Raw genomic sequence first — 20198 nt, 5'->3', positions numbered from 1 at the left:
ATCCACAGATCCCCCCATAAGTGTCATCCACAGACCCCCCATATGTGTCATCCACAGATTTCCCCCATAACAGTGCCATCCACAGTCTATATCCCCCATAACAGTGTCATCCATGGATCCCCCTCCCTATAACAGTGCTGCCATCCATAGATCACCCTCCCCGCCGCTCACAGTAGTATGCATTTTTAAACTGTAATCTGTATCCTGCAGACAGTAACTTTAAATCAGCGCCCATCTCTTTACTACCTTACATTCAGCTCCCTCCAGTAACAGGCAGTGCAGGCGGCAGCACTCACTCACTGACGTCACGCGCCTGCGCCGCCTAGTGGGAGGAGCAGGCGCGTGACGTCAGTGAGTGAGCAGCGCCCGCACTGCCTGTTACCGGAGCTTAGTCAGTGTAAGATAGTAAAGATATGAGCGCTGATTTAAAGTTAACTGACACAAAAAAAAAAGGCTCTGGACCGGTCGGCCCCCTACTGGGTCCGGGCCCCTTACTGGGGTATCGGCTTTACCCCCTTGATGGCGGCCCTGTGTGCTGTTATATCATATGGACTGAGAAAGGGACTGTTCTGCTCTTGTGTACACAGGTGTCCTCACCATCCTGACAGTACTATCACTCTCATCAGGAAAAGTCTATGTGCGGAGAGGTTCAGACATCAGTGACTGTGACATGAAATGTCTTCAGAAAGATGGTGTCCTGAAGCTGTACAGAAAATGTGAAGACGAAAAACAGATTCTGGTCTCTCTGTATTGTCATCGCCTTATTCTCGAGAATCAGTTTGAGTCCCGACTCCACCTGGACACAAACAGCGGCTGCTGGACCCTGAAGGACGCCAGGAAGGAGGACTCCTGTGTGTATAATGTCATATTGAAAAGGATTCAAGAAAAAGTCCTGCGCTCTACAGACATCACAGTCCTAGGTAAGAGCTCATCACACGGGCAGCAGAGCTAGCACTCTACACCCAGCACCTAGATGCATGACTGATGGTGACTGATTCTCCTGATCCCTCCAGATCCCGTTCTCATCACCAGCATAACCAGTAACTCCAGCGAGCTGGGTCAGGACATTGCTGTGAGCGTCCACTTCTCTGGAGAGGAGACGGCTGTGGCCTGGGAGGTGGACGGGGGGCGTCTTCTCGACAGATACCATCTGATAGACGACAACAGGACGCTGATCATCCTGAGAGCCCAGAAAGACGATGCCGGGCGGAGACTCGGGGTCCAGATCACAAACCCCGTCAGTAATGAAACCCAGGAGTACGAGCTGCATATTACAGGTAAGAGGAGGATTACTGGGGTATTATACACTCCTCACACCTTCTATACCCCATGTACTGGAGATAACAGGTAAGAAGGGCATTACTGGGGTATTATACACTCATTACACCTTCCATACCAATTGTACCAGAGATTGCAGGTAAGAGCTGTATTACTGGAGTATTTTGTCTCCACTCTGTTTCTCCTGAATTGCCTTGCATATAACACAGCTTCAGCTGCGCTCTCACTCCTTCACTTCCCACTTCTCCTCTCAACTGACTTAACTCCCTAACTAGACCTGAACTGCACTATTTATACGGTGGTGCTACCCCCATCTAGTGGTGGATGTATGTAGTGCACCTGACAGCCTGGTAAATAGGAATATCACAGGGTAACACAATACAGCATGATATTACAGATGATAACAAAAAGCTTTTGCAGTTCCCACATAAGCTAGTGGGATGCTGCATACCCCTTTGTTTAATATGTGTCGACCTCGACACATTTTGGATGAAGTCTCCTGAAAGATACAAAAAGGCAAGCATGCAAACAAGCATACACGTATAAATAACAAGTAGCATGAAAATTCACATTACAAAAATACACTTAAGTATAATCTTGGTGACAAGGGGCCGTCGTTCTCTTACAAGACTGGTGAACTGAGGCGCTGACCTGGCACAGCGAACAATGAAAACCAGGATAGTCCATAATAAAATCCAACAATAAATTCTTACAGGAGGCTCACAGGGCACGAGTCCGTTCCCTGAGCAAAATGTCAATAGCAGAAAATCACGGAGACTCAGGTAAGTTAAAGTCTATCTCCGGGAACAAGGCTTAAACGTTGCAACAAACAAGTAGAAGCAGGTTTGTAGAGAGTCCTTTGGGTAAGGCAAAACAATCAAAGTAATAAGTCTCTCACCCGGCTCTGTAGCTTCAAATTGTAGGTAAGGAAATTACTGTTGAACAGGCAGGGCTGGAAGTCTTCTTCTCGGCCGCGGTTGCAGAAAGTCTCTGTAACGAGCAGGCGTTTGCCCCTTAGTAGTCCGGTCATATCTCTGAAGTGGTAGAGACTTCATAGACGTTGGTTCAAGAGAACTGGGTACATCAGGGCTTTCTGAGGATCCTCCGTGAGGTAGTTCGTCTGGCTGAAGTGGAACTGTATTTACCTTTGCGGGTACAGGAATGTTAAGCCACGGCATAAGGAACCACTGTAGAGGATCTGATTCCAGTAATAATTTCTTCATGGTCTGCATTGGTCCTTCTGGTTCAGCTGGTTTTTCAGGCACTGTGGATGGAATTTCCTCTTGAACAGCTCTTTTTAGACACAACTTAAGATGGTTGTGATGCACTATTTGTGGTTCTCTGTTTTCCTTAGTGATTTCATAGACCTCATTCTCACCATTAGGAATAGCTGTGATGAGGTAGGGTTCTCTTTCCCATTTGCTATCCAGCTTGCTAGTGCGATGGTTGTTTCCCAGCCACACATGGGCACCAATTTCTAAAGGTTCTGCTTTAGCAGACTGGTTATAGTCATTCTGTTGTTTGTTGCGTGCATTTGCCATGCGGATTTGGACAATCTCCTGGGCATCGGCTAGACGTTTCTGATGTTCACTCACCCAATCAGTTTAGGGTAGAGGATTAATTGAATCTGGAACTTGTACATCCAAGGTGTGATCTGCAGGTAACTTTCCTTGGTGGCCAAACATAAGATAATATGGAGTATACCCAGTAGAACAATGGATGGTATTATTGTAAGTATATATCAATTGAGGTAGTAAAGTTGGCTCATTCCTCGTAGTAGGTGGTACAGCCCTCAACATTTCAATTAAGGTTTGATTCATTTTTTCACAAAGTCCGTTACCTTGAGGATGGTACGCTGTTGTTCTGATCTTCTAACAATTGTGAAGTAAACACAGTTCATGGAACAATTGGGACTCGAAGGCAGATCCCTGATCTGTAAGAATCTTTTCAGGGCATCCATAGGGCAACAGGAAGTTTATCCAGAAAACATTTGCGGTGGTTTTGGCTGTCAAGTCTTTAACAGGTACAGCTACTACAAATTTGTTGTAGTGATCAATTATTATCATGGCGTAGGTATACCCTGAGCGACTTGGTTCTAATTTTACATGGTCAATGGCCACTATCTCTAGAGGAGTTTTGCTCACGATGGGATGCAATGGTGCTCTTCGGTCATGTCTTTCACTTCTTCCAGTGGCACAAGTTAGAACATTCTCGACACCAACTCTTGATATCTCCTCTCATTCCAATCCAATAAAATCTGCGGCGGATAGTAGCCTCAGTTTTTTGTACCCCAAAGTGTCCTGACTTATCATGGTACATCTCGAGAACAATTCTGGCATCTCAGCGGGGTATTAGGATTTGGTACATCCGATTATTGGTAATTGGATCTAGAGTTCTTCTTTAACATCAAGCCCTTTTGCATGAAGAGCTGTTTTCGGTGTCTCCAAAGCTTGAGTAACTCTGGATATGCATTTCTCCGGCAGATTTGTTACGGGGTTCTTCCACTGGTGAAGAAGTCTTGAAGTTCACCTAAGACTCTGCTTTCTGATTGCAACTTGATCCAACCTTCTTTTTCAACTTGGGAGTTTGGATCTGTCTGTTGTTGGAATTGGAAAACTTCTTTACCTTTGGCGGGGATGACATCTTGTTGGGCAAAATGTCAGTAAAAAGCAGGCATCTCCACTTCTTCCCATACGTCTATCGGTTCAGTAGGTTCTTCTTCGGTGGGCAGGCAAAATAAGACATCCGCATTTTCATTTGAATTGCCTGTTCTATACTTGACAGTGAAGTCATAATTGGCAAGGCGTGAGGCCCATCTTTGTTCTAAGGCTCCTAACTTGGCTGTGTTGAGATGCGCCAGTGGGTTGTTATTAATATAGGCCACAAATGGGGTTGCTGCGAGATAGTCTTTACATTTTTCAGTGACGGCCTAGACAAGTGCAAGGAACTCTAACTTGAAGGATCTGTAATTCTGGTCATTTGTCTCAGCACCTCTAAGAGATCTGCTAGCATAAGCAATTACTCTTTCTTTACCTTCTTTCACTTGAGACAGGACAGCTCCTAAGCCCCTCTTACTGGAATCAGTGTAGAGATGGAAGGGCTGTTCATAATCCGGATAACCCAAGATAGGTGGTTCTGTCAACTTCTTCTTCAGGAGTTGAAAAGCGATTTCCCTTTCTTCATTCCATTCAACCAATATCTTGGATTTCTGGTACTTTTTAGGATGTCCTCTCAGGAGCTCTTGTATCGGTTCAGCAATTTGAGCGAAGTGAGGGATGAAACGTCTGAAGTACCCTGCAAAACTAAGAAAACTTCTCTTTTACTGTGGTAGGCAGGGCCGGCCTTTGGGGTGTGCGGGCTGTGCGGCCGCACAGGGCGCCATAGCAACAGGGGCGCCGGGCGGCCGACAGCCCGCAGTGACTCGAATCTTTATTCTGCAGGGGGCAGGGCCTGCGGGGCGCGGGCGGGCGGCATACTTACAACACAGTCACACTCACAGTGTGACACACACTGCCCTCCGGTCCGGACTGAAGGAGTGAGGAGGGGGCGGGGCTCGCGGCCGCTCTGAGCTCCGCTCTGCTGCCTGGCTGGCCTGCCTGTCTCTTTAAGAGAGCAGACCAGTGGCTGCTGGAGCGTAGCCACTGAGCTCCGCCCCCAGAGAGAAGACGGAGCGCGCCCAGCCAGCAGACACAGCAAGGCCCACACGGCAGCACTAGTCTACAGCTAGAGAACAAGTAGGAATTTTTTATTTGGAGAAATGATTATGATTTATGTGAATGTGCCAACAGTGCCATGGGGGGTGGGGGGACGGGACAGAGATGTGCTGATGCTGTCCAAGTGGAGGGGACAGGGAGAAGTGTGCCAATGCCATGGGGACTGGGGGGGGGGGGGACAGAGTCTCTGTTGTCCCCCTTGGCATTGGCACATTTCTCCTCCAGATGGGCAGCATCAGCACATCTCCGCATCATCCAACCACTAATGCCCCCCAAAATACCCGGTGTGGGGGTGGTATGACAGGCAGGAGGAGCAATGTGTATGCGGGCCCTTGCCCTGCACTCGCTCAGCTGTGCTTGCATACATATCGTGCCCTGTGTCCACTGTCCTGTGCCCACTCTGCTAAAGCCTGGCATAGCCCAGCTTTACCAAAGCAGACAGGCAGGAACTGTGATATGATCATATTTATCATATGTATGTGTGTGTGTCTCTTCCTGTGTGCCACCATCACCATGCCCACTGTTCCTATGTCTTGACGCAGCTGCATCAGGACGTTCTGTGCAGAGGAAGAAGGAAGAGGAGGCAGCGCCGCCAGCAGGGAGTCCGTGCGATAGACACAGGAAGGCACACTAAGGACTAAGGTAAAACTACCACATGATCTACACTAGTGTTATCTGTGGTTTTACATGGGACTGCAGGTAACACTACCACATTATCAGCACTAGTGTTATCTGTGGTTTTACATGGGACTGCAGGTAACACTACCACATTATCAGCACTGGTGTTATCTGTGGTTTTACATGGGACTGCAGGTAACACTACCACATTATCAGCACTGGTGTTATCTGTGGTTTTACATGGGACTGCAGGTAACACTACCACATTATCAGCACTGGTGTTATCTGTGGTTTTACATGGGACTGCAGGTAACACTACCACATTATCAGCACTGGTGTTATCTGTGGTTTTACATGGGACTGCAGGTAACACTACCACATTATCAGCACTGGTGTTATCTGTGGTTTTACATGGGACTGCAGGTAACACTACCACATTATCAGCACTGGTGTTATCTGTGGTTTCACATGGGACTGCAGGTAACACTACCACATTATCAGCACTGGTGTTATCTGTGGTTTCACATGGGACTGCAGGTAACACTACCACATTATCAGCACTGGTGTTATCTGTGGTTTCACATGGGACTGCAGGTAACACTACCACATTATCAGCACTGGTGTTATCTGTGGTTTCACATGGGACTGCAGGTAACACTACCACATTATCAGCACTGGTGTTATCTGTGGTTTCACATGGGACTGCAGGTAACACTACCACATTATCAGCACTGGTGTTATCTGTGGTTTCACATGGGACTGCAGGTAACACTACCACATTATCAGCACTGGTGTTATCTGTGGTTTCACATGGGACTGCAGGTAACACTACCACATTATCAGCACTAGTGTTATCTGTGGTTTCACATGGGACTGCAGGTAACACTACCACATTATCAGCACTAGTGTTATCTGTGGTTTCACATGGGACTGCAGGTAACACTACCACATTATCAGCACTAGTGTTATCTGTGGTTTCACATGGGACTGCAGGTAACACTACCACATTATCAGCACTAGTGTTATCTGTGGTTTCACATGGGACTGCAGGTAACACTACCACATTATCAGCACTAGTGTTATCTGTGGTTTCACATGGGACTGCAGGTAACACTACCACATTATCAGCACTAGTGTTATCTGTGGTTTCACATGGGACTGCAGGTAACACTACCACATTATCAGCACTAGTGTTATCTGTGGTTTCACATGGGACTGCAGGTAACACTACCACATTATCAGCACTAGTGTTATCTGTGGTTTCACATGGGACTGCAGGTAACACTACCACATTATCAGCACTAGTGTTATCTGTGGTTTCACATGGGACTGCAGGTAACACTACCACATTATCAGCACTAGTGTTATCTGTGGTTTTACATGGGACTGCAGGTAACACTACCACATTATCAGCACTAGTGTTATCTGTGGTTTTACATGGGACTGCAGGTAACACTACCACATTATCAGCACTAGTGTTATCTGTGGTTTTACATGGGACTGCAGGTAACACTACCACATTATCAGCACTAGTGTTATCTGTGGTTTTACATGGGACTGCAGGTAACACTACCACATTATCAGCACTAGTGTTATCTGTGGTTTTACATGGGACTGCAGGTAACACTACCACATTATCAGCACTAGTGTTATCTGTGGTTTTACATGGGACTGCAGGTAACACTACCACATTATCAGCACTAGTGTTATCTGTGGTTTTACATGGGACTGCAGGTAACACTACCACATTATCAGCACTAGTGTTATCTGTGGTTTTACATGGGACTGCAGGTAACACTACCACATTATCAGCACTAGTGTTATCTGTGGTTTTACATGGGACTGCAGGTAACACTACCACATTATCAGCACTAGTGTTATCTGTGGTTTTACATGGGACTGCAGGTAACACTACCACATTATCAGCACTAGTGTTATCTGTGGTTTTACATGGGACTGCAGGTAACACTACCACATTATCAGCACTAGTGTTATCTGTGGTTTTACATGGGACTGCAGGTAACACTACCACATTATCAGCACTAGTGCTATCTGTGGTTTTACATGGGACTGCAGGTAACACTACCACATTATCAGCACTAGTGCTATCTGTGGTTTTACATGGGACTGCAGGTAACACTACCACATTATCAGCACTAGTGCTATCTGTGGTTTTACATGGGACTGCAGGTAACACTACCACATTATCAGCACTAGTGCTATCTGTGGTTTTACATGGGACTGCAGGTAACACTACCACATTATCAGCACTGGTGCTATCTGTGGTTTTACATGGGACTGCAGGTAACACTACCACATTATCAGCACTGGTGCTATCTGTGGTTTTACATGGGACTGCAGGTAACACTACCACATTATCAGCACTGGTGCTATCTGTGGTTTTACATGGGACTGCAGGTAACACTACCACATTATCAGCACTGGTGCTATCTGTGGTTTTACATGGGACTGCAGGTAACACTACCACATTATCAGCACTGGTGCTATCTGTGGTTTTACATGGGACTGCAGGTAACACTACCACATTATCAGCACTGGTGCTATCTGTGGTTTTACATGGGACTGCAGGTAACACTACCACATTATCAGCACTGGTGCTATCTGTGGTTTTACATGGGACTGCAGGTAACACTACCACATTATCAGCACTGGTGCTATCTGTGGTTTTACATGGGACTGCAGGTAACACTACCACATTATCAGCACTGGTGCTATCTGTGGTTTTACATGGGACTGCAGGTAACACTACCACATTATCAGCACTGGTGCTATCTGTGGTTTCACATGGGACTGCAGGTAACACTACCACATTATCAGCACTGGTGCTATCTGTGGTTTCACATGGGACTGCAGGTAACACTACCACATTATCAGCACTGGTGCTATCTGTGGTTTCACATGGGACTGCAGGTAACACTACCACATTATCAGCACTGGTGCTATCTGTGGTTTCACATGGGACTGCAGGTAACACTACCACATTATCAGCACTGGTGCTATCTGTGGTTTCACATGGGACTGCAGGTAACACTACCACATTATCAGCACTGGTGCTATCTGTGGTTTCACATGGGACTGCAGGTAACACTACCACATTATCAGCACTGGTGCTATCTGTGGTTTCACATGGGACTGCAGGTAACACTACCACATTATCAGCACTGGTGTTATCTGTGGTTTCACATGGGACTGCAGGTAACACTACCACATTATCAGCACTGGTGTTATCTGTGGTTTCACATGGGACTGCAGGTAACACTACCACATTATCAGCACTGGTGTTATCTGTGGTTTCACATGGGACTGCAGGTAACACTACCACATTATCAGCACTGGTGTTATCTGTGGTTTCACATGGGACTGCAGGTAACACTACCACATTATCAGCACTAGTGTTATCTGTGGTTTCACATGGGACTGCAGGTAACATTACCACATTATCAGCACTAGTGTTATCTGTGGTTTCACATGGGACTGCAGGTAACACTACCACATTATCAGCACTAGTGTTATCTGTGGTTTCACATGGGACTGCAGGTAACACTACCACATTATCAGCACTAGTGTTATCTGTGGTTTCACATGGGACTGCAGGTAACACTACCACATTATCAGCACTAGTGTTATCTGTGGTTTCACATGGGACTGCAGGTAACACTACCACATTATCAGCACTAGTGTTATCTGTGGTTTCACATGGGACTGCAGGTAACACTACCACATTATCAGCACTAGTGTTATCTGTGGTTTCACATGGGACTGCAGGTAACACTACCACATTATCAGCACTAGTGTTATCTGTGGTTTCACATGGGACTGCAGGTAACACTACCACATTATCAGCACTAGTGTTATCTGTGGTTTTACATGGGACTGCAGGTAACACTACCACATTATCAGCACTAGTGTTATCTGTGGTTTTACATGGGACTGCAGGTAACACTACCACATTATCAGCACTAGTGTTATCTGTGGTTTTACATGGGACTGCAGGTAACACTACCACATTATCAGCACTAGTGTTATCTGTGGTTTTACATGGGACTGCAGGTAACACTACCACATTATCAGCACTAGTGTTATCTGTGGTTTTACATGGGACTGCAGGTAACACTACCACATTATCAGCACTAGTGTTATCTGTGGTTTTACATGGGACTGCAGGTAACACTACCACATTATCAGCACTAGTGTTATCTGTGGTTTTACATGGGACTGCAGGTAACACTACCACATTATCAGCACTAGTGTTATCTGTGGTTTTACATGGGACTGCAGGTAACACTACCACATTATCAGCACTAGTGCTATCTGTGGTTTTACATGGGACTGCAGGTAACACTACCACATTATCAGCACTAGTGCTATCTGTGGTTTTACATGGGACTGCAGGTAACACTACCACATTATCAGCACTAGTGCTATCTGTGGTTTTACATGGAACTGCAGGTAACACTACCACATTATCAGCACTAGTGCTATCTGTGGTTTTACATGGGACTGCAGGTAACACTACCACATTATCAGCACTAGTGCTATCTGTGGTTTTACATGGGACTGCAGGTAACACTACCACATTATCAGCACTAGTGCTATCTGTGGTTTTACATGGGACTGCAGGTAACACTACCACATTATCAGCACTAGTGCTATCTGTGGTTTTACATGGGACTGCAGGTAACACTACCACATTATCAGCACTAGTGCTATCTGTGGTTTTACATGGGACTGCAGGTAACACTACCACATTATCAGCACTAGTGCTATCTGTGGTTTTACATGGGACTGCAGGTAACACTACCACATTATCAGCACTAGTGCTATCTGTGGTTTTACATGGGACTGCAGGTAACACTACCACATTATCAGCACTAGTGCTATCTGTGGTTTTACATAGGACTGCAGGTAACACTACCACATTATCAGCACTAGTGCTATCTGTGGTTTTACATAGGACTGCAGGTAACACTACCACATTATCAGCACTAGTGCTATCTGTGGTTTTACATGGGACTGCAGGTAACACTACCACATTATCAGCACTAGTGTTATCTGTGGTTTCACATGGGACTGCAGGTAACACTACCACATTATCAGCACTGGTGCTATCTGTGGTTTTACATGGGACTGCAGGTAACACTACCACATTATCAGCACTAGTGCTATCTGTGGTTTTACATGGGACTGCAGGTAACACTACCACATTATCAGCACTAGTGTTATCTGTGGTTTCACATGGGACTGCAGGTAACACTACCACATTATCAGCACTAGTGTTATCTGTGGTTTTACACTCTATTTTAGTTTGACATTTATTGTTTACCACTTGATTGTCTACTGTTATTTTATTTAATATGAATGATTATATTGTGCTTACATGTTTAATACCTTTTGAATAAAAGTTGTATTTTTATCATAGCTTGTAATCTGTTTTTTGGGGACTTAACGGAATGGAAGGTTTTAAATTGAGCAGATATTGGAGAAACGGGTGTGACCACTGAAAGGGTGTGGTTACTGAGGGGCGTGGTTACCGAGGGGCGTGGTCACTATGGGGCGCTGTAAAGCTTTCTCGCACAGGGCGCCTAAAGGCCTAAGGCCGGCCCTGGTGGTAGGAGTAGGCCAATTCCGGACTGCCGCTATCTTTTCTGGATCTGGCTTGACACCTTCCGCACCGAACTACATGTCCCAGGTATTTGACTTCTGACTTAAATAGATAGCACTAAGATGGCTTGATCTTGAGTCCATGCTTGATGAGGACTTGGAAGACTTCTGCAAGATGTTTTAAGTGATCCTCATAGGATTTTGAATAGATTATTACATCATCTAGGTATAGCAGGACAGTTTCAAAGTTTTTGTGGCCTAAGCATCGTTCAATTCGTCTTTGGAAAGTTCCAGGGGCATTTCAAAGTCCAAAAGGCATGTAATTAAATTCAAATACGCCCAAAGGGGTAGTGAATGCTATTTTTTCACGGTCTTCTGTGGCCATAGGTACCTGCCAGTACCCACTGGTTAAGTCCAGGGTAGAGAAGTAAGCTGCGGACCCTAATGCTGTCAGAGACTCCTCGATTCTTGGTAAAGGATAGGCATCCTTGTGGGTGATTTGGTTAATTTTCATATAGTCCACGCAGAATCAAATGTTACCATCTTTCTTTCGGACAAGGACTAGAGGTGCAGCCCATGGACTATGGGTGTCTTGGATGATGTATGAATCTTTCATTTCTCTGTTTCACAGATGGTACATTGTCGGTGGTATAGGCCAGTACCTTTCCTTGATTGGAGGATGTGAACCGGTAGAGATGGTGTGCTTGATTACACTGACTTCACCATAATCTGTAGAGTGTTTACTGAAGGCCTAATGATGATGTTCTTGCACAACTTTTAAAACTCCTTCAATTTGGTCCTCAGGTGTATAGGTATCTCCCATGTTGAGTTCTTTCCATCATAATGTATCTGAAGTATGGTTTTGTGGGTTTAGCTTCTGAGCAGACTGTTCAGGGGTTGCTGCAGGTACACTGATAACATCTTGGAAAGTGACTTGTAGCAGTTGAGCCACAGGGCACTGCTTGTTCAAAGTTATACTGTTATCACTTAAATCCAGAAGACGAATAGGCACTTTACTTTGAGATACAGTCACTTGGCTCCTTGCAGCTCAGACTAAAGGATGGTCTTCTAGGGTGATGGGTTCTACCAGGGCCTAGTAGTCTTGGCCTTGGATCCCAAGAGCAGCTCGGCACCACAGGAGTGTTTCGGTGTTTGGTTTAAGGATTACTGGTTGGTTACCTCGGATGCGGGCATAGCAAATCTCTCCTTTCTCATTGGCAAATTTCTGTTGTGCACTTAACACACGGATAGGCATAGATTTGTGCAAAGCTTCAAGCATTTCAGTATAACAGTTCCTAAGGACGTTCATCCCTAGGACTACCAGAGGGTTGTTGTCCTCCCTGACCTGCACAACAATGGTACCTTGCCGGGGTAGTGTAGCCCCTCCCACTAGGAGAGTTGGCTCCCAGTAACCATGCACTGGCACGGGTTTGCCGTTACTGGTTATAAGACTCAGCCAGGATTCTGGTGGTTGTGTTAACTGGTCCTGATCCCAGTATTTTTCAAATGCTGTCTGTTGAATGGTTGTGACTTGGGACCCGGTATCTAATAAAGCAACAAAGGGAACACCATTTATTTGAAGAACCACTTCTGGACGAGATCGTACATATCTGGGCATCCAGCGGGGATCTTTTGGACCTACTGGTTCATCTCTCGAGGGACGGTCCTTGTTAACTGCCAGCACATCATCTCTGTAGGCCTGGCTCGTGACAGTATGTGCAAGTGAGTCGTCTCCGAGCATTGAAGCGGTTAGACGGGCGTCCACTAGAGTTTCTGGGAGATGTCTCTCTATAATCAGGAGGGAAAAGTTCTCTTCGTATGGGTGTCTCATCCTCCAATACTAAGGGTTTCTCCCACTGTTCTAGTTTCTTACATACTTTCTCCAGACTTTTGGTCAGGAAGTTGACTTGCTCTGTCAAGGTGGCAACTGCATCAGGAGCCGGGGCTGGAGTTGCTTGACTGACTATAGAGTAACATTTTGGAGATGCAACTGGCGTATCCATAGATATTTTGGCAGGCCTAGTAGGCTTCGATGGTGTATTTGTCCCCACAATACCGATGGCTAACTCTTTGAAGTCTAGGAAAGTGGAACTTGGATGCTGAGCCGCTAACATCCTTAACTGACTCTTTAAGGCTTCTGTACTAACACCTTCAATTAATTGCTCCTTACGCGTCTTGTCCTCATTTTCCGCTTCATGGGGGTCTACCTGTACCACAGCTCTGAGGGCTTCCTGTAATGACAATGCAAAGTCTCTGACTGACTCACCAGATTGCTGTTTCTTGCTGAAGAACCTCATCTTGACCTCCGACAAATATCCGTTCAAATATCTGCTCCAGTGTTTTCCTCTCTGAGCTTGGCCAGGACTTCACCTCTCTGAGGGCAGCTCCTTCCAACTGCGCAAGAAGAATTTCCATTTGTTGCTCTACTGTTAAAGGATACAACCTTAATATAGCAAGGGCGGTGCGAAATTTTGCATACAGGGCCAGCCCTCCCGGCTCACTACTATGAAGGTATGGTGGGCCATCCAAGTTATTTTGCATATAGAGGTGGCACTCTATTTTCCCGCCGTACAGGGTGTTTTGCAGAGCGATGGCGCCAAAAATCAGACAAGAAGGCCTCCAGCGGCCATTTTAGGTTCAAGGTCAATTCAAGCGCAGCAAGCAGTTCTAGTGACACAATAATCTACGATTTTCTCAATTTCAACAGTGCGATTTTAAAGCAGTCAATGTGCCCAGTATATCCTTGCAAGTTTAAGCAGTTTAAACAGCTCTTTAGCCCAATAAAAACAGTCAAACAATTGGGGCTCATTCACATAAGGCACAGAGGATATTGATCCTGTTCGTGACGCCAATTGCAACATGCCAGTCCGCAGGGGTAGAACACGTGAGGTGCACGGTGGGCCGGAATGTACATACAGTTCATCGGTTACTCACGGTTTAGCAGATGCCTCCCTGGGCCGGCAGTACAGTGAAGGGGAGAACAGCACTGGATTCTCCGGGGCACACTCCATTACAGGGGACACCGGCCAGGTGGTGATTGAGGTGCCCTTAATGGTGGATGGTTGCTGAGTGCTTGTGCGGGTGGGCCCCTGGTTTAATTAATGTCGTGACGCCAGCACCTTGATGGTGCGAAATGTTGAGAGTGGTAGTAGTATGGAGTTAGAAGCATGAGGTAGGTTTAAATCCAACGGTAACCTTTACTATAACCAGGTTCTTGATAACAGTTTACACCCAGCAATAAACCAGTCTCCGATACACATGCAGGTAGGTTGTGATGAATCCCAGTAACAGGCTGTGCTGGTGATACTGTGTCAGGCTAAGGCGGTAAGTTATGTACTCACTGATATTCAGTTTCTTATTCTGGTTCTGTTTCTCCAGCTCTAAAATGGTGAGGCTGCCCCAAGCTAGTAAGTCCTTCACCTTGAATCCAAAGGTCCGCTCCGTTTCTCTTGAATTGCCTTACATCTAACACATCTTCAGCTGCGCTCTCACTGCTTCACTTCTCCTCTCAACTGACTGACTCCGTAACTAGGCCTGAACTGCACTATTTATACTGTGGTGCTACCCCCATCTAGTGGTGGATGTATGCAGTGCACCTGACAGCCTGGTACATAGGAATATCACAGGGTAACACAATACAGCATGATATTACAGATAATAACAAAAAGCTTGTGCAGTTCCCACATAAGCTAGTGGGATGCTGCAATTATGCACACCTAATTAATTAAAGGTAAGAGGTGTATTACTGGGGTATTAAACACACCTATACCCTGTCTACTACAGATTACAGGCAACATAGGTATTAATGGGGTATTATATACTCCTCACACTTTCTATACCCCGTGTACTGGAGATTACAGGTAAGAGGGGTATTACTGGTGTATTATATACTCCTCACACTTTTTATACCCCGTGTACTGGAGATTACAGATGACAGGGGTGTTACTGGGGTAATATACACTCTAAAACCTTCTATACCCTGAGTAGTGAAGAATGCAGGTAAGAGGCGTATTACGGGAGTATTATATACACGTCACACCTTCTATACCTCATTTACTGGAGATTACAGATGACAGGGGTGTTACTGGGGTAATATACACTCTAAAACCTTCTGTACCCTGAGTAGTGAAGAATGCAGGTAAGAGGCGTATTACGGGAGTATTATATACACGTCACACCTTCTATACCTCATTTACTGGAGATTACAGGTAAGAGGGGTATTACGGGAGTATTATATACACGTCACACCTTCTATACCTCATTTACTGGAGATTACAGGTAAGAGGGGTATTACGGGAGTATTATATACACGTCACACCTTCTATACCTCATTTACTGGAGATTACAGGTAAGAGGGGTATTACTGGAGTAATATACACTGTTTGTAAAACAACTCTATTCAGGATACCGCGCATTACCTTCCCCGCTATCCTCTCTGGTTCTCCTGCTTGAAAAGGACCACAGGTGCGCCCCAATATATAAACCACGATTACCTTGCTATTGAACCTTCCTCAGTGGTCCCTACTTTTTCTCTGTTGCAGGCTTGACTTCAGGGTTTAGCGGGTTTGGTATCTTTCTACTCGAGCGCGCCCCGGCCAGTGGCGTTGGTCCGTACTAGTGAATTGAAAGCAAACAATTATATTACAGCATCTAAACCCATCGGTAACAACAACAAAGTAACAACAAATAAGAGAGGAGAGTGAAGAGGGGGCTTTGGGGGCAGAAAATGTATAATCAAAGTCAACATGTATTAAAGGGGGAAAATTTGATCCTCAAAAAGGGTTTAAAGTTTACCCCAACCACCTTTTTTAATAAATTCGAGGCATTTATAGGAGTGAGAAAATTTATGAGAAGGTTGGCTTTGAAAAATATGAAAAAAGATATAAAAGGATCAAGTAGAGGAATGGAAAAGGAGGATAAAATTGAACCTGGGAACAGTTATAAACATACTGACCTAAGACCCAAGTCTAAATATCACCCATTACAGGGATATTCAACAACCTTCAATACCTTTATGAGCCAAGTAACTAACGGTATAAGGAAAATAAAAAATAATCCCAAATATTTGAGTAATATCACTAAGACGGAAAGAGAAGCCATTATTTCTATGCAAGAAAATAATAAAATCATTATCCGCCCAGCTGATAAGGTCAGAGGTATAGTCATAATGAATGGGGAAGATTATGACAAAGAGGAGCAAAATATATTAGGAGATGAGAAAACATATAAACAGCTAAAGAGGAATCCAACAGGAGGTTTTAAAGAAGAATTAAAAGAGCTAGTTCTAAAAGGTGGAGGCAAGGGATCTTACATAAAAACAAGGAAGCATTTATTGAGATTAAACATCCCAAAATATCATAATCCCAAAATACACAAAAACATCCAGTATCCCCCAGGAAGACCTATAGTGTCCGGAACAGACTGCCGAACTAGTTCCCTCTCAGAATATGTTGATCGGTATCTACAACCTTCTGCCCAATCCCTTCCTACACACTTAAAAGATACCAAACATACACTGCAAATTTTGAGCAATATAAAATGGAAATCGGAGTGCGTAATGGGTACACTAGATGCAAAGTCATTATATATGTTATTGAAAATAAAAAGGGATGCGAGGCGGCCCAATCGTTTTATATAAAAAAGGCGAGATGCCAAAAGCCCAGATTACACAGAGCACATAGAGGAATGCATGCTGTTTATTTTACAGAGGGATTATTTTATTTATAAAGAAGATTTTTATCTCCAGACGTGGGGTACCGCGATGGGGGCGAGTTTCGCACCGGGGTTTGCCAATCTATCTGTAGGGTGGTGTTAGCATAGTTTTATACACCCCAATGGGCAGGCCCTGTCCTATGGCGGCGTTTAACTGATGAGGTGCTTTTTGTATAGGAGGGGGTGAAGAGACACTGTTGGAGTTTCTTAAAGTGATAAATAAAAATAATTTTTATTTAGAATTAACACTGAATTATAGTATGAAAGAAATACATTTTTGACTATTTATACTGAAGTGGACAACATTTGCACTAAAGCATTTAATAAACCAACGGATGCCAATAGCTTTATCTCCAAAGAGAGCTGCCATTTACCACGATGGCTTGAAAATATACCAAGGAGCCAGAGGAACTACACTGAATATAAAAAAGAAGCGGAATGCATGCAGAATTTTTTTTTTTATCTAAGGGGTACATCAAAGAAAAATTAATAGAGCAAAAAATTAAAATAGGGCAATTAAATAGACAAACCCTGTTGGAAGATACCGTAAATAAGAAAGTATATGAACCGCAAAAAATTAGAGAAGTAATAATTCCACCCAAGAGTATACCGTACAAACTAAACAGTTCAGAAAGTCAGTGAGTAGATATTGGGGTATTTTAAAAGAGGATAAGGTGATTGGAGATTGTATTGCAGATATCCCAAGGTTTGTCTATCGAAAAAAGCAAGAAATGTCGGGAATATGGTGGCATCCACGAGAGAATGTGCGGCAATAGGCAATAGAATGGTGGAAAAGAAAGACTTACCAAAAGGCTTTCACCCATGTAAAAGATGTTTGGGGTGTAAAAAATCCCCCAAAAATAAGAAACAAGTTCAGATAGAGAATAGAGATGGTTTCTATAAATATGACATTAGGGAACATGTAACATATAATAGTCGGGGGGTAATATACGCAATTACATGTCCCTGTGATAAGATCTATATTGGCCGTAGGAAGAGGCACCTAAAGAAGAGAATGGGAGAACATGTATACAACATTCAAAAAAGATTTGAGGGGCATCCATTATCGAGGGACTATATAGAAAAACATGAAGGAAAGTTCGAAGGGTCAATTTTTTATGATTTGGAAATAGTTAAGATAGACGAACGGAGGGGGGGGGGGGGGGGGGGTGATTATATTAAAAGCATGTCAAGAACAGAAACAAGGTGGAGTTTTAATATGAACACACTGGTACCGATGGGTTTAAATGCTGAAATAGAATTGTTTGCTTTTGAATAATGGGGGGAAATTAGAAAGTAGAATGAAAAGAATAGCGTTGCTGTAAGCAAGATGCCGCACATTAAGGGTTAAGACATGAAAATCGAGCGGGTATATAAGGGTGGTATCTACAAGCGCCAGATTGATTCCCTGACATTGTCTGAAACGCGTTGTGAGTTTGGCACTCGTAACGATCCGTGGCTCGTATAGTGTCGTCACTAGGTCGCTCCACGTGAGCGCGAGCTTCCAATTCACTAGTACGGACCAACTCCACCGGCCGAGGCGCGCTCAAGTAGAAAGATAATAAACCCGCTAACCCTGAAGTCAAGCCTGCAACAGAGGAAAAGCAGAGACCACGGAGGAAGGTTCAATAGCAAGGTAATCGTGGTTTATATATTGGTGCGCACCTGTGGTCCTTCTCAAGCAGGGGAACCAGGGAGGATAGCGGGGAAGGTAGTGTGCGGTATCCTGAATAGAGTTGTTTTACTGTGAGGCATTTTTAGCAGCAGGTGTTGCGGTACTGCAGCACAAAATATAGGGAGTATCAGCGCCAGTGGACTATTGAAATTACAACTGATATTATACACTCTTCACACTTTTTATACCTCGTGTACTGAAGAATATAGGTAGGAGGGGTATTATACTCTTCTCATACCTTCCATACCCCGTATAATGGAGATTACAGGTAAGAGGGGTATTAATGGGATATTATACTCTCCTCACACCTTCTATACCCCGTATACTGGAGATTATAGGTTAGAAGGGTATTACTGGGGTATTATACACACCTCACACCTTCTATATCCCGTGTACTGGAGATTACAGGTAAGAAGGGTATTACTGGGGTATTATACACACCTCACACCTTCTATATCCCATGTACTGGAGATTACAGGTAAGAGGGGTATTACTGGGGTATTGTACACTCCTCACACCTTCTATACCCTTTATAATGGAGATTACAGGTAAGAGGGGTATTAATGGGATATTATACTCTCCTCACACCTTCTATACCCCGTATACTGGAGATTATAGGTTAGAAGGGTATTACTGGGGTATTATACACACCTCACACCTTCTATATCCCGTGTACTGGAGATTACAGGTAAGAAGGGTATTACTGGGGTATTATACACACCTCACACCTTCTATATCCCATGTACTGGAGATTACAGGTAAGAGGGGTATTACTGGGGTATTGTACACTCCTCACACCTTCTATACCCTTTATAATGGAGATTACAGGTAAGAGGAGTATTAATGGGGTATTATACTCTCCTCACACATTCTATACCCTGTGTACTAGATATTAGAGGTAGGTGGGGTATTACTGGGGTATTATACCCACCTCACACCTTTCATACTCCGAGTACTGGATATTAGAGGTAGGTGGGGTATTACTGGGGTAATGGAGCTTTTATATAACATGGACGTGTTTGTCTCCTTACAGTCCCCCGATCCTCTGATGAGATATTACTTGCTTCGGTGCTTCCTGTGTTCGGGGTTAAGCTCGTTTTGGTCCTGTCTCTGGTCAGTGATTTTCTTCCTTTTTGACTTGTTTTTCCTGTGGCTCCTTTCTCCACAGATCTGCTCCTTGCTGTTGGTTTCCTCAGTCCGAGGTCTTCTTCTTCTGATTGTCCACTGTCTGATCTTCATGTATCTGCCCTGTGCAAGTCACTACTCCGACGTCTGCACCCTGTGCCAGTCACTACTCCAGTGTCTGCCCTGTGCCAGTCACTACTCCGACGTCTGCACCCTGTGCCAGTCACTACTGCCATGTCTGCACCCTGTGCCAGTCACTACTCCGATATCTGCACCCTGTGCCAGTCACTACTCCGATATCTGCACCCTGTGCCAGTCACTACTCCGATGTCTGCACCCTGTGCCAGTCACTACTCCGATGTCTGCACCATGTGCCAGTCACTACTCCGATGTCTGCACCCTGTGCCAGTCACTACTCCGATGTCTGCACCATGTGCCAGTCACTACTCCGATGT

At 44.7% G+C, this 20198-nt stretch overlaps 1 protein-coding gene across 1 annotated transcript in view; it reads left to right on the top strand.

Annotated features, from left to right (window-relative positions):
• Positions 1-20198, top strand: part of LOC122931813 — a 43741-nt gene that overhangs the window by 17098 nt on the left and 6445 nt on the right. The window contains exons 5-7 of the mRNA XM_044285869.1: positions 588-920; positions 1014-1277; positions 19652-19731. Coding sequence (XP_044141804.1) covers positions 588-920; positions 1014-1277; positions 19652-19731 — 677 coding nt within the window. The remainder of the gene's footprint in view (positions 1-587; positions 921-1013; positions 1278-19651; positions 19732-20198) is intronic.

The sequence above is a fragment of the Bufo gargarizans genome, chromosome 3, assembly GCF_014858855.1.
Source record: "Bufo gargarizans isolate SCDJY-AF-19 chromosome 3, ASM1485885v1, whole genome shotgun sequence".
NCBI classification, from domain to species: domain Eukaryota; kingdom Metazoa; phylum Chordata; class Amphibia; order Anura; family Bufonidae; genus Bufo; species Bufo gargarizans.
This window is presented reverse-complemented; position numbering and strand designations above follow the sequence as displayed.